The 15742-nt window shown below is 41.2% G+C and overlaps 1 protein-coding gene across 13 annotated transcripts in view; it reads left to right on the top strand.

Annotated features, from left to right (window-relative positions):
* The first annotated feature begins 420 nt into the window (after positions 1 to 420).
* Positions 421 to 15742, top strand: part of ADAM22 (ADAM metallopeptidase domain 22) — a 214977-nt gene continuing 199655 nt past the window's right edge. For 7 of the 13 annotated variants that reach the window (XM_087861104.1, XM_087861105.1, XM_087861106.1 and 4 more), the window contains exons 1-2: positions 499 to 777; positions 1241 to 1401. In XM_087861104.1, the coding sequence (XP_087717230.1) occupies positions 693 to 777; positions 1241 to 1401 (246 nt within the window). In that variant the 5' untranslated portion in view covers positions 499 to 692. Of the gene's footprint in view, positions 778 to 1240; positions 1402 to 15742 lie in introns of all 13 variants that reach the window. The other 6 variants (XM_087861102.1, XM_087861101.1, XM_045793322.2 and 3 more) reach the window with 2 other exon arrangements.

Raw genomic sequence — 15742 nt, 5'->3', positions numbered from 1 at the left:
TCAGCCACCGGACACACAGTAGGTCCTCAATGAATAACTTACCCCGTACTCTTGAGGGTGTGATTCCCTTTTGATAATTTAAGTAATTACTGAATCTGTGGAAAACATTATTACGGTTCTTTGCGGACGCACAGAGTGAAGGAATACTGGCTCTCGCAGCGGCACAGTTGGAATATTTCGGTGCCCAGGAGGCCTGCCAGCGATGACCTCTCTTCTGCCCTTTCCCCCACTTCTGTCTTCCGTGGTCACGACGTCGCGACAGTCCGCACCTTGGTGCAGACCGGCGGGATGCGGAGCGAGAACTACATTTCCCAGCTGACTCTCCGGCGCGCGCCCCTGCCCGCGCGCGGGGGGCGAGTGCACCAGGCGCTCGCTCCCTGCCGAGCGCTCCTCGCTCGCCGGAGCCTTTGCCATGGGATGAGGTGGGAGGCGCTAGAAACCACTTAGCTACAGCCAACCGCCCAATGCAGCACTCGCTCGCTCCCCCCGCCAGCGGAAGCGCCCGCGGAGCACAATGCAGCACTGAGGCAGCGCCGCGGCGGAGGCTGCAGCGCCACGGCCGCCGCAGCACCGGCCGGGGCTGGGAGGGGGCGGCCGAAGCGAGCCGGGGGGCGCGGGCCGAAGGAGCCGGACCCGGCGGCCCGGGCATGCGGAGCTGAGCGTCTCGAACGAGGCGGGCTGACGGCAGCACCATGCAGGCGGCGGCGGCTGCGTCGGTGCCCTTCTTGCTGCTCTGCGCCCTGGGGACCTGCCCCCCGGCGCGCTGCGACCGGGCAGGTAAGTTCGCCACCCTCTGTGGCTTCGGGACGTACCATTTTCGGGGAGTCTTTGCAGCCCTCAAGCGCGCTGGAAACGGGCATCCCCGTTTCCCGAGTGCGCGGGGAGATTTTTTTATTTAGAAGGGTGGTGAGAAGTGAAGCAAAAATACATGTGTGGGGGCGCGCGGATGCATTAGAAGCCTTCGGTCAAATGCCTGTTTTTCCTCTTCTGAAGAGGAGGAATGCGGAGGATGGGAAAGGGGTGCCGTGCTTCTGGGCCCCGATCCTGGATGATCTCAGATGAGCTGGTCCAGGGCTCTCCGGCTGGTGTCTCTGCGTCCTTCTCAGATAGGGACCGGGAGGGAGGGGGCAGCGGGATTTTCATAGAGGAGACGTCGGACCGCAGAAGGCACAGGTGTGGGTCAGGGTCATTATTTTCTCCTTTTCTCCCCACTCCCTCTTCACCCTATTCCTGCCTGGAGGAGACGCCTCGTTGACGGAGCTGGAGAGGAGGAACGAAAACCGCTTCCTGGAGCGCCAGAGCATCGTGCCACTCCGGCTCCTCTACCGCTCCGGCGGCGAAGACGAAACTGGACACGACGCGCTCGACACGCGGGTGCGGGGCCACCCCGGCGGCAGGCAGGTGAGAGGCGCGGTCCGGGGGGTGGGCCTGGGCGCGGCCTGGCCCACCCTACCCCACGTTTGCTCTCCGTCGCCCCGGAGATGCAGTGTCTTTGGTGAAATGAGCGCAGTCCTAATGCGAGTCATGCATGGCGCTCCCTGTGCAAAAAAGAAGCGGGGAGGGGGGCGGGGGGGAGACAAAACCCCTCAAAGATCCACAGGCCGAAGCTTTGCTAGAGAGGAGTTTGTGCGGGATGTCTTCTGCAGTGCTGTATCCTGAGCGAAGGGGCGGAGACCCTCTCACTTCTGTCAGGCAAAAGCCGTGCATAGGCAAGAAGGGATATAATATTTGGGCAGGATTTGCATCATCATTATTGTGGTGCTTGTTTTAATCCTCAGAAAGACTTTGTACGTGATTTAAACCAAGGTTGGTACTGTAGAACAAATGAAAAGACAAGCCTAGACATCCCTAACTAAACTCAAACTGTAAAAACAAGCCAAACTGCGGTGTTCTCAGGTCACACAGTTTGTGGACACCAGAGATGTACCCATTCGCCTTCACCTTTCAGGAAAGGCGTCTCCTCCCCCATTTCTTCATTGGTAGCAGTCCATTTCAGCCAGCCGTGTTGTTTATTGGGCATTTATAAACTATGTTTTTTAAACATCTAAGTTTACGATTTACCCGTGTTTATATCAATATCACACATCCACAGCTAATGCCTGAGAAGTATTTTGAACTTGTTAATTTGGGTAATGATTTTGGGGCTCTGTAAACAATTTCTGTGTTTATATACATAGACTTGGCAAACAGTTCATTCATCTGTAAGTACATATTAAGGTAGAACTTGTTCATGTGGTTGAAAATGTAAACTTCGCTGACCTCAAGGCAGGCTGAACATTTTCACATGTGCAAATAGATTTAATACTTTAAGATGCACGTTGATGCTGTGATAGTCTTAGTATTTGATCTATATGTGTGAAATATGTAAAAAGAGAAAAATGCCGTTTAAATCTGTAAATTTGCAGCTGAAGGCTCTGTTGAAATTTTCATGTAAGAAATTAATTTAAAGGGCTACGGTAATATCCATCAGAGTTTGATTATTGCAGTAGAAATCTAATGTGCCAAGCTTTAATGAAGGATTCTATTATTTGAATTAATGTTTGATAAATACCTATTTTCCCCTTTCATTTTAACTTGTTTTCATAGTAAAACTGAAGAAGTAGGGGACACCGTCTTATTTTTTAGTAAATGAGAGTTATTTCTGTGGAGGAATATTCTTGCACACATTTGCAACTTTTGATTGAAAAACTTCAAACACACACAAAATAGACAGAATATTATAATGAACCCCCAGCTTCAACAATTAGCAACTCATAGTCAATTTTGTTTTATCTATCTCCTACCTATTTTCTTCCCTTCTCATATTATTTTGAAGCAAATCATACAATTTCATTCATAAAAAATTCACTCTGCACTTCTAAAAGGCTTCTTTCAAAAATGTAACCATTATACCTAATATATAAATATAAATTAAATAAATATGTTAAATATATGTAAACATATTTGAAAAATATATATAAATGTAAAACACATATATTTAAGTTTGTTTGATTCAGGACCCAGTGTCTATAGACTGCAATTAGTTAATTTTTTTGAGTCTCTTTAATGCATAGTTTCCCCATGTCCATTTCCTTGATTTTTTCTTTTCAATTTATTCATCGAAACTACTGGTGTTTCATCCTGTAGTTTATAGTCTGAATTTTTGCTGGTAGAGCCAGTGCTTTAAAACAAATCACAAAGACTTTCTTGGAGAAGAAGGGCAACCGAAGAAAGTAGAAATGCAGAAAAAAACCCCGGAGAATTGGACCTGGAAACTCCAAGTCTCTGCCTCGTGCTGGTAGTGTCTTCAGGTACCCCCTGCCCTTCACTGTGTTGGTGAAAGACCACCACCTTTGGAAAACAGGCCAGTCTTCCTTGTTTTCCCTCCATTTATGGAGCACGACTTCAGCAGTTTTTGGATCATAGGCCTTTCCACTTGGGGTGGAAGATACCTTGGACACATGCAGTTTCTCCTTCTTACAATAATAAACCTCACAGTTGAGAAGAATAATTGGCTTTTGGTGAGGTACGCATGAACTGGTAGGATTTAGGTTGAACAGTGTGAATAGATTATTTATTCACATTAGGATTGAAAGTAACAATTTTAAATTTCTTCTTTTTTTTTTTTTTTAGATAGAGAGAGCATGCTCACATGCTGCAAGTGGGGGCGGGAGGGGCACAAGAGGAGGGAGACAGAATTCCAAGCAGGCTCCATGCCCCTGTGCGGAGCCCATGGCAGGCTCCATCTCACAACTCTGAGATCATGACCTGAGTTGAAGTCAAGAGTCCGACGCTTGTCCGAATGCTTTTCAGAGTAACCAAATGGGTCTAGTTGATTAGGGAAAGCTCTTTTTCACTAAGGAGTGACAGCTGGTAAATGCAGAAGAAATGGTAACATTAGAAAATCATCGTTTTGTGATTTGTAATGCATGTTAATTCAGGCCAGGGCTGTCAAAAGGAACTGGCCACACAGTGAATGGCTGAGGGGAAACAGCACATCTGTGTGCTGCTAAAGGAACTCCATACTGAATACTCTGGTCACAGGGGGAATCACATCACCGGCTAGCAGCCAGCTGCAGCGGCCATCACGCAACCCAGAGGACACTCTGAGTTTCAGTGATGGTAAAACCATATGGCACGTGCTTGCTGAAGAAATGCCATGTGAAACATACAATGGCACGCAAAATGTGTTCTAGACAAAATTTATTAACAGAAATCGATCAAGCTTTTAGGTGTGCCTTCTGATTTCTAGGAAATATAGGGAACAGAGGAGCAGGCTAAGTGACAGCATGAGGAAGTGATCAGACAAACATTGAGCAGGAAAATTAACAGATAAAGAAAAGGACTGTTTTAGATTTAACACAGCTAAGGGATATACAAACTGGGTAAAATGCAGGCTCTGGACCTAAACCCTGATTTGGACAAACTAGCTTTGGGGAAATAGTTGTGTGACAATTAGAGTAATTTCAGTAGGATCGAGGTATTAGATTCTGTGGGAACTTACAGGGAAAGAGAAAGATGATGAAAAGAAAACAAACTATTTACAACATTATGATCTTGTTCTAGTAAAAAAATGCATATGTGTGTATGAAAATATGGAAATACATGTAATAAAAGACTAACATATAACAGTAAAAAAAAAAAAGAGAGAGACTGATGTTTAACCGACTGAGCCACTCAGGCACTCCTCATCAGAGGAATTTTTACGAGCCTGGCACGTTGTAAGGTACACACGGTACATGTGGTTGGAAGTCTAGATCAGCTGGGAGGTTGCAGTTTACCATGCTCTTAAACTACAGTTAGAAATCCCCGACGACTAGGTCTTGAATCTGGTAGTTATAGTTGTGAAGACTTAGTTGCCATATGCCAAATTTTCCTGCAGTTAGGAAACTAAGGAGTTTTCCTGCATTTTTGCATTTTGGGTTTCATTGAGAGCTGGCATTGGACCTAAAAACTCAAGTTGATTATATATGGCCCTTATTAGTTCCCTGGTAATTAAATAGATAAAATTATGGCATCTTAGCTACCCGTAGATATTTTTAGTAATTTCCTTTCTTCTTCAGAAATAAAATTGGGATGCCTTTCTATCATTTCACAAAGCTTATATATTCATTTGCTGATTTGTGTGCTTAAAAGACATTTATTTACTTGGGCTCATACTGTATACCAATTTTTGTACAAGGCTCTGGGGATTTAGAGATAAAAGACACTGTTCAAGCCTTTAAGGAATTTACAGACAAGTGGGAAGATATATGAATGGAAAAGGAGTTATACTCTGCCCTTCTGTGTGATAATCTGGAGGTGATCATAGAAAGCTGTGGAAGCAGAGAAAACACAGTATTTAAACCAGGTGAGCAGTCAGGGGGCCTCTCATGGGGAGGTGCTGCCTTAGCTGTGTATTGAGGGTGAGTGGGAATTGGCCAGATTAAAGGAAGGTGATGCGCATATCAAACCAAAGAGGCAGCAATTAGTGGGCAGGTGGGAATCAGGACACATGTTTGTTAAGTGCAAATAGTTAGAATTTAAGGTACAGATGAGCCAAAACAAGAAAGCAGAGTAGATGCCACAGTACCTTCATGATTTGTGGAGGATTTTGGACTTTGTCCTGAAGGCAATTGAAGGGCTTCCGTAAGGAGAGGTAACTGAGCAGATTCATAATATTGTGGGATGATCCTAATTGTTAGAAATGAATAATATTAGTTTTAAAGGGTAAGTGAAAGTGGTTGTTCACTTTAATTTATTGGTAAATGCTAATTCCCATACTCATTAAGCTTCGTAAGAATTTGGTTACTAAGTATACTGAAAATACTGTATAAATGAGTTTATAACTACTTAGAACAATGCTGGGGATATTGTAAGCACTATATGAGTTTCAGTTAAATAACATTTACTCCCTCAGGCTGCTTGAGTACTATTTAGAAATTTTATGACATCACTTTAATGCAAAATGGTGCCCTAATTGCCCGAATTTAACACATTCCCAGAAGTAAGTTACAAATTGCTAAAATTTACATAACTAAGTAGAATCTAACAGTTCTAGAGGTGGAAGAGACCTTGTAGGTCATCTAACCCTATTCAGGAATTACTTCTCACCTGGTAAGATAAGCCATTGGCCTAGAGTAAGGAAACCAGCAATGTATTACTCAATGTTTCAGAAAGCTCACAAGAACTATGAAGGTATAAAACACCTTAATTTTACTCTTAATGTGTCCTCGTTTCAGTTTTCGATCACTAAATGGAAAAGAAGACTCATATTTTTGGAAGAAATTTTTCTTTTGGTTCTGGGAAAATGCTGACAATTTGGGGTGAAATAATAATTCTGTCGATAATAGTCCATATTATAAGAGATTTCTTTACTACATGGCCAGTTACTTGAATGCATACTTTATTTTTATCCTAAGTGGGATGATCAGCCCATAATGAAAGGTTTTTTTGCTGTAAAGTTCTAGAAATGATAGTCAAAGAAATCATATGTGATTGTGGGTAACCTTGGTATCCTCAAGGTTGTCTATCTATTCTGAAGTAATTTCAGTCCCATAAAATAGCACTCAGAACTAGAGTATTTAAATGATTCAGAGTCGTTCATTCTTCAAACTTGAAGTTATTTGTGCTGAAGGAATTGTGTGTTTGTGGATCAATGGATAAAACATTTTTAACTGGGAATCCATATGGCAAGATAGTACCTACTGAACCGTATTGATGGTTTGATACTGATTATCACTTAATTGCTGTTTTTAAGAAAAAGCACTGTAGTGGCTACTTTTTTTTTTTTTTTGCTAGCCAAGCATGACATATTTACTGTAGCATCAGAGGTAGGTTATTTGGTGGTTTATTTTGTTGCGTGTTCACCTCATGTATTTTCAATTACTTGTTTTTCACCCATTGATTGTATTTCTCTACGAAGAGCGGAATTTCTTTTTGTCAGAAGTCTTTGCTGTCAGTGAAGAGATGGGCTACTTTTTTCTCTTTCTCTTTCCCTGGATCATGTTGTAGCTTCTCAAGTAGTCAGGTACCAAAAACATTGATCTATAATTTATCATAGTTTTGATAATCAGTAATACAAGCTGGTAGTAAGATGGCAAGTAGAAGTGCACTCCATTTTTGTGAATATATTTATACATATGCCTAAGCATGGATGAGCTGTACTTAAAATTGTGCTGTTTCACTTGGGAGCACTGAGTCAGCTTCACGGTAAATTGTCTGCAGTACTGCTTTGCTTCTCTGGCGAAAAGGACTCCTAGGAATTATAGCTTTGGAAGTATTTTGCAAGGATAGCACAAACAATTTTTTTTTCTTAATGTGCATTTGTTAAACCTAAGTAACTCAATATTGATAAAGCTTTGCCACCAATCAAAACTTTGTTCTTCTGCTATAAATAGGAAGGAGACATTTTCCAGGATATTTTTATTCTCCTATCAACATGCTTCTCTTACAATTAAACAGTTAAAAAAAATGATGTTCAGGATTGTGGAAGTTTTCTTCAAGTCTTGGTTTTACTGTGGGAGATCCCAATTTGTATATACATTTTTTGGGTATCTTTGGAGTTCTGCTTAATGATCTCACTGTGTATGAAAAGAACCCGTCTTTCATTGCTTCTTTACAGCTATACCTGGAAAACTATGAATGACTCTAAGAGCTTATGGGTTGATAAAAAACATTCTTAGTTTTATTTGCTTTCTCACATTTCAAAGAATGCCAGGTGTTCTATCATTTTTAATGACAGGGCCCTTCCTAAAAGTACATGGAGGCTGGCCTGCTTTCTTGTCATGGCTCATTGAGAGCAGGAATCTGTAAGGTCACTAGAACTCAGTAGCTCCAGTGCGGCTCAGATAAGGCCACATTTATCATTAATTTTCATGAATAAGTTCCAAAGGGAAAAAGAATGTTAATTAAAGGAAGGGGGAGAGCAGAAGAGGAAGGGACATAAGGAGTATGGTGAGGAGGAGGAAGGAGACAGAAAACAGGAAAGAGAGAAGTGCTTATAGATATGTTATAGTATATACTAAAATACTTAATATACAATAACTTATATGGTTATTTTTTATGTGCCCAGCAGTTTTCTTGGTACTTGGTACACATTAACTCACTGCAGTCCTACAAGAATCATGTGACCTGTAATACGTACCAGCTGTAAAACCACAAAGCTGGTAGGTAGCTGAAAAGGGGTTTGAACCCTGGCACTTTAACTCCACTGCACTGCCTGGGCTTAACCTCAGTGCTTAACTGGCCTGATGGTAGAAGGCCGGGAACATTTCTTTAGATGTCATTCAATGGCAATGAGGTCAAAGATTCCTAACATTTGTCCCATGGAATATATATTTCTTGCAGCTTGCAGGACACAGGAGGAATGTATCATATTTACTGACTTGAGAGTGAGAATGGACTACATAAAGATGTTTAACATTTAAAAGGTGAAAAACACCTCTTGAAGGGCCTGGGTTCTATTTTGGAATTGGATGTGTATACTTATTGTTAAATCTTTCTTTGTAAATTGAAGATTTTAATATTCAGCCATCAGTACCAAAATTATGTATACTCTTTTGTGTTCGAAGTTTCATAAACCAGAAACATTAAATGCTAAATGGGGATCCATACTCCTTTTTTCAAAAGAAAAAGATACAGAATAGCTTTTGTGGTTTCTTAGAGCAAGTAGCTGTAGAGTCCCCAGTGCCAAAGCCCTAGGATGAAAGACATACATAATCAGTAATAACCAAAATGATAGATTCCATGAACATCCAGTTGGATGTGTTTCCTTTGGTAATAAAAGCCCTAGAAAGCAAATATTGAGGGAAAGAATTGAAAAATAAGAATTAGTGTTTGTTGAATAGTTACCATGTACCCGGCACTGTGCTGAGTGATACACATGTATAATCTCATTTAGAGGTAGATATTATATCCATTTTATAATTGAGGCTGTTGAGGCTTAAGGAAGCTAATTGACCTGTCCGAGGTCATACATCTAGTAAGCCGTAGAGTTGGGAAAAGAATTCTCAAACAGAAAGTTAGAGATCCACCTAAAATAATCCTTTTGTAATAAATGCTCCTTATTTAACATGTAGTTAGTTACCCATTCATCTCTGTTTTGGAATCAACCTAACATTTCTTTGAGAAACTCTCAGTGCTGCTCAGGTTGCTAACTTCATTCGGGAGTGAACTGATGTCCTGTTTAGCACTTGTTTTGTGTTTTCATTTCTAGGAATGGGTATAATTTCTACTTCTACCTCAGATATTCTTTTAGCCACATAGAAATATTTGAATCTACATCTAAATGGCAGCAAAGACTATCTGTCCTCTGGGTACTTGTTGGAGTTTTATCCGCCAGAAACTCACTTACGAGAAACTATTTATGGGGGGAAAAAAAAGAGAAACAATTTATGGGGAATTATCATCTATTCCTCCATCGAGTGCTGGCCTCACCTACTGAGATTCTGGGGTGGGGGTATTTTTAAAAAATCTCCCCGGTGCATTTCCTATTTGCATGCAGGGTTGAGGAGCTCTGTGTAGCCTTAAGATTTAAGATATACATATTTTTTAATGTCTTAAATCTTTTTTGATTTAAGTTAGTCACAAGAGTTTTATATCTGAATTGGTATCAGTTTTCTCATTTGCATCCCTGACCTCTTTAATAATTCACCAGACTTTTTCTAAAGGATATTTTGAAGGACGTTGTAAGAAATATTCCTGAGAAACCAGTTACAGGATTAATTGAAATCTTGGAGAACATTATGGATGGTGCCTAATCAGGACCAAGAGGAGAGAATTGTCATGTAATTGTTTCCTTCCTTAAGTTGGATGCCAGACGTTTAGAGACAAATTGTGCCCTCCTCCAAGGCAAAGTCACAACATGAGTTTTCCTGGCAGCTTCATCCTAGCTCATCAACCAGCTCCTCCTCATCCCCACTTCAGCTCAAGGGTCCTCTGAAATATCCCTTGACTTGTGATCATTTATCAGTACGGAAAGTCATATCTGTACACATCTTCATTATGCGTGCTCTCCTTCAATTAAATACTCAGGCATAGAAAAAGTAACCTTACGTTTCCTCCGTCCACTTCTCTGAAGTATTCCCACCCACCCTCCTTATCACAGCATGTTATGCTGTGGTCTTCCTAGCACTTGCCAGCACATGCCATCCTTTTTTTTTTTTTTTTTTTAAGATTTTATTTATTTGGGGGGGGACATGAGTGAGTGTCAGCGGGAAGGGGCAGGGGGAAGGGAGGAAGAATCTGAAGCAGACTCTGCACTGAGCTAGGAGCCCCACGCTGGCCGACCCCACGACCATGAGATCATGACCTGTGCTGAAATCAAGAGTCAGATCATCTCTTAACCAACTGAGCCACCCAGCCGCCCTTGACAACATTCTCTTTAACGTTTGACTTACTGTCTTTCTTCCAATGTGCCATCATTAGGATATAAAACTACGAGAATAGTAAGAAGAGTGATCTTATCTGTTTGTCTCCACACATCTCCACCGTGTAGTACAGTGCCTGGCCCAGAGTATGTACTTAATAAATATTTCTTGGAGTGATGAATTTTCCTTTCTCCCCAGTTTCCTCATCTGCTTAAAATTTGTATTTTATCCTGTAAGTGTCCATATAAACATCCTGGAGTCCTCTTCGGAACTGAGTTAAAAGAATGAATGCGTGCATAAATTTTAGTCTTCAAATATTGAATTTATGGACCCTTTTGATAATTATAATTATTTTACACATGATTACAATAGAGTTCCATGTACTGTATTTCTATTTTTTGCTTACTTTTTCAATGTGCTATATTTTTAAAAATATAAATACTTCAGATTATGAAAAGATGATTTTAGACTTCTAATGGTCCTTTATTTCTGATTTCATCATTTGATTTGCTTTTAAGATCAAAATCTGTTTTGTTTTTCCTAGAACAGACTATTATATGTAATTCAATTTCGAAAATAAAAAAATGCCATACTGCGACCCAGAAATATCAGCAGTTATAACTGGGAAGGAAAGGAGTAAACAACTTAATCCACCCCCTGACCCCCACCCTCGGCAATCTGTTTGTTTATATTGAAGAGATTTTTCAGAATCATATGCATGTATCAGCAAGGGTAAATCAACATTTTTCTCCTTTTTAAAAATCAATTTTGTACCAGGAGATTTTAGCACTGAGCGATGGTTGCCCTTTTGCTTCTTCTTCTTCTTCTCTTTTTTTTTTTGTCCCAAGTAAAGAATATTAGATAACCGTTTGAAGATGAGAAATCAATGAGACTTTCCTGAAGATGGGTCTCAAGAGCTCACATTTTGCAAGAGGCTTTAAAATTTTCTACCCAAGGCAGGAGAACTCCTGGTTGACAGTTTTCTTAGACCACTTATTCTACTTGGCACTGACTCATGTCTATAGCCTTTACCTCTAGTTGGTCAATTGCTGTTCTTATTTTTATTTTTTTCGGTTTGTCTTTTAAATAGGTTAGGTTGGGAGAAATTGCCTTCATTTCCCACTAGTGAGGTCAGGAGGTTGGAGTCAGACTGGTACTCCTGGTCACAGCTCAAGATTTTCTTTAAGTGGTTTCTCTTTCTTTGAACCTACGTAGCAAGATGCTGCAGATGCAGCCGACACTTCACAAAACTGGGTTCTGTAGGTTTTTGTGAATTCACTAGCGGATTTTTAATGCCTGTCAAGGGTCTGGCCAGAACCCAGCTGTGGACCCTCATGGGCATAATGAGCTGTCAAGGTTATGCATGGTCATTTTAGTCTAAAGTCGGCTGGAAGAGCAGTTGGCTGAAGAGTGAGCTAAGGCCATCCGAACGTGGGCAGGAGCAGGGTGTGGGTAGAAGTGTGGTGGAAGGTAAGGCTCATGGAGATCACAAAGCAGATTTAGAGAAGATACTGGGTGTACCGTGCCAGGTGCAGTATCCTCCCCGCTCAACTAGAGCTCCCTGAAACTGTCTGAGGCACAAAAAAGTTTTTAATCTCACACACCCAGGTTTTAGTGATTGGCTCCACTCTTGATTTAGATCTTGTGTTTTTTGAAACAAACAAACAAAAAATAGATCTTGTGTTTTTAAGGAAACCTGGTGTTTTTTAGCCTGACATGGTCGGATGGCACCTGTGATTTAATCCACCTATGAGTTTTGTCTGTTTCAGAGGGAAGAACCATTTCTTTTCTTCTTCTTCTCCCCTCACTCCTCTTCTTCCTTTTCTTCTTCTTCATATGCTTATTCTTGTTTATTCCTTCTTCTTCTTCCTCCTCTTCCTCCATCTTACTCTTTGTTGGTCATTTTTAAATGTCGCAGGCTAGTGGGAGAGGACTTCACAGGGCCCACTCTTTGCCCCATTATGTAGTTCCGACTGTAGACACTGCCTCTCCTGGGTCAGGAGATGAGGCTTACTTAAAGATTAATTGCTTTTCGTGCTCTGGAAAATCACACTTGGTTTCTACAAATGAGCAGCAGGCTCATTTTGAATGCCATGTTGTATGCATTAAATAAAGGTATGTTAATGGTTGAGAAGTTCTGTTAAGTAAGAATTGGGAAAATTTGTTTTATTTTGATGGATAACTTGGTATTGTAATCGAACTAACATGAGCTCACTCCTTGTTGTAGACAGGAACTATAGTTACAGATAGGAACTATACCAGGTAGAGTTGTTACACAAAGGAAAGTTTACTTGCAGCAGGTAAGGAGGTCACAGGGAATAACTTCCAAAGCCATGAAACCCCTGCACAAGGGTGAATGAGTTCCTTTTGTTTAGGGCTAGTGTAAATATACAGAAAGGGGGGTTTTGTTCTCATTTGTGGTCTCGTGTGCACCCCAAGGTCTCGTGTGCACCCCAAGGAAACATGCCTGTATATATGTTGGGTGTTATGTTAGTGGGGTTTGTGCTCCTTTTTGGGCAGAGATTTTAGCATTATAATGAGATAAGCGTAACTGTCACTCCATGGTCCATGTGCACAGATATGAGCCAGTGATTGAGCTCAAACTCATCTGGTTGGTTTGGGCCGGCTGGAGCTCTTAGGGCAGTCGTTACTGCTTGAGATAATAGTTTCAGTTTCCATCATGGGATATTTTGCCTGTTGAGTCTTTTGCCTAAGTTAAAAGATAAGCTGGAAAGAACTTAAGGAAAATGTGGGACAAAGGTCAGTGGACCCATGCAGTAAAGGTCAGGTCTTGAGGTCAATCTTGTGCAGTCATGCTGGGGACAGTATTAGTCTCTGTTTACCATAAATAGTGGGTTATTTTCATGGTCAGTTAACATTATATGTAGTTAGCAGTACTTTCCTGTGCTTTCCAAGAAAACTTTAGGTAAATGTTTAATAAGAAGAATGGGAGTTTGTTTTCTACAGATGCATTTACAAATTTACCTTAATGTTAAATAGCTAAGTCATCATTTCTTAGGAAGATTTTTACTGACTTTGATAAACATCCCTGAAGGTGATGAATTTATTCAGGACCGCAAAACTGTTCTCCCATGTTATGACTTAGCATGGTGTTCTTATAGTTCTTAATGATCTTGCCTAGACAAGGGTCCCATGATTAATGAAGGGAGAATGCTATTAATTTATAGCTTAACCATTCCATGTGAAATCTACTTGAGGTTATCGATTAATGAGTTGTTTAGGACATTTCCTAAATGTTCTGGTTATGAAATCAATTAAGTTTGCAGTTTTCCTAGGGTGATGGGATAGAAATTATTTTATTTTAATTTAATTATACAGAAAAACAAGGAGCGAAGTCACGCGTCCTCATCTCCATTTTCATTTCTTCCCAGCATTGACCCAGAGCTTTGTACTTAGCAAGTGCTCAACAAGCAAGTGTTGACCCGATGGAGTCATTGATGCCGTGAATTTAACAGAGCCCTTTTCCGTTCTCGTGTCCCCAAACCCCTGTTGTGAGGTCAAGTTTTCCCTGGTCAATTCTTTTCTCTTCATCTCTCAGTACGGGTTCTATCCCTGTCTGTTACCTCTTTCCATTTGCTGTTTCCCCATGAGCATGGTCTTGCTCTGTTCACTTTCCCTATGACCCTTGGTTTATTTTGTATTTTTCCCCCACTCTATTTCGGTCAAGTTCCTCTTTTTCTCTTAGCAACTAAAGAAAAAAACAAGTGTCTGAAAGGTTATTTACATTCAGTGTTGGGAACCATCCCCGGCGTACGTTGCTGAACTTAATTATTTTGCCATTTGGAAAATGCGTTACAGTTCAACAAGCTTTCCCATTTTACTACTTACCTTTAAGCCTGTTTTTTGGTGTGGCTTTTCTTTTTTCTGTCTGTTTGTTTCTTTTGTTCCCCTTCAGTCATCCCTCATTCCTTCTCTTCTTTGGAGGTGGAGTGAGGTGTCCCTTCTGTTCTTTACTGCTGGACTCATTGCCCTCCTAAAATCCTTGTTCTTGTTCTCATTGCTGGTCGTTCCCTGGATTTAAACTCTGAGTTATGTGTTCAGTCTACGCTGGGCACTTGCTGAGCGTGTCCCTTCTTACGTTCTTCTCAAGTGACCTGAAACTATATTGCCAGGATTCAGACTCAGTATTAAGAAATGACGAGGCACTTTTATAGGTATAGTCAAAGTAAAACTTGCCTCAGAGGCTTGTCATAAAATTATTCCCCTGTATGTGTGTGTTGGTGCAGGGGAATTAGAGCAACTGGCACTTAGGTGTGTTAATAGAAGGTATCCCCATGAGAGAGACTGTGTAACTTTGGGCTGCAACTTTGTCATTCAGATTCATTGTTGTTTGTTCCCTGCTTAGTGTTCTGCCTGATGCATACTTGAGGCTCAGCAAATATTTATAGTCTGCGTTTATTTCAATTTTCTGTCTCAAAGATGAAAAAAAGTTCTGTGAACATTTATGTTACTGGTTTTATGTACCTTTTAAATTTTTTTAATTTTAATTTTTATCTTTTTTAAAGATTTATTTATTATTTTTTAAATAGATTTTATTTATTTATTTGACAGAGAGAGCGAGAGAGTACAAGCAGGGGGAGCAGCAGAGGGAGAGGGAGAAGCAGGCTCCCTGTTGAGCTGGGAGCCTGATGTGGGGTTCCATCCCAGAACCCTGGGATCATGACCTGAGCCGAAGGCAGATGCTTAACCGACTGAGCCACCCAGGCACCCCTGTACTTTTTTTTTTTTTTTTAAGATTTATTTATCTATTTGAGAAAGAGAGCAGGGTGGAGGGGAGGAGCAGAGGGAGAGGGACAAGCAGACTCTGTGCTGAGTGCAGAGCCCGACACAGGCCTCAGTCCCACACCCTGAGATCATGACCTGAGCCAAAATCAAGAGTCAGACTCTCAACTGACTGAGAGCCACCCAGGTGCCCCTAATTTTATGTACTTTTGATGTATTTCCAACAATTATAGTATTTCTTTCTTCCAGATTATTAAAATGTTTTGTTGGGATGACTCGAAAGCAGCATGGGCTTCCTTCCACATCTTTGCCTTCTCTGTGACCTCTTTGTTCTCTTCCTCCCCCATGTCTTCTTGCTAACCTAACAGCGACACCCTGTAAATAGTATGCCCAGGGTCTGTGAGGACCCCATCACTGTGAGCATCTGAGCTGAAATAGCTGTCCCTCTTGCTTCGGGTTTGAGGCAGAGTTTATTAGGAAAGGCAGGGCCATGACGGTAGGAAGGAGAACTGTGGAGAAAGCAGTGGGAACTCGGACCCTGGTTGTCACACTGACATTCCACCACCTAAGGCCGCCTCGCAGTCTCTCTGCCACCTTAATCACTGTGACAGAATCACTCATGTCAGTTTATAGCCTCATCTCTCCCAGTAAAAATAAATCCGAGCTTTTTA

The sequence above is a fragment of the Ursus americanus genome, chromosome 3, assembly GCF_024610735.1.
Source record: "Ursus americanus isolate L20-20 chromosome 3, mUrsAme1.1.p, whole genome shotgun sequence".
NCBI lineage: Eukaryota > Metazoa > Chordata > Mammalia > Carnivora > Ursidae > Ursus > Ursus americanus.
The sequence above is the reverse complement of the archived record's forward strand: the minus strand, read 5'-3'. Positions and strand labels throughout refer to the sequence as shown.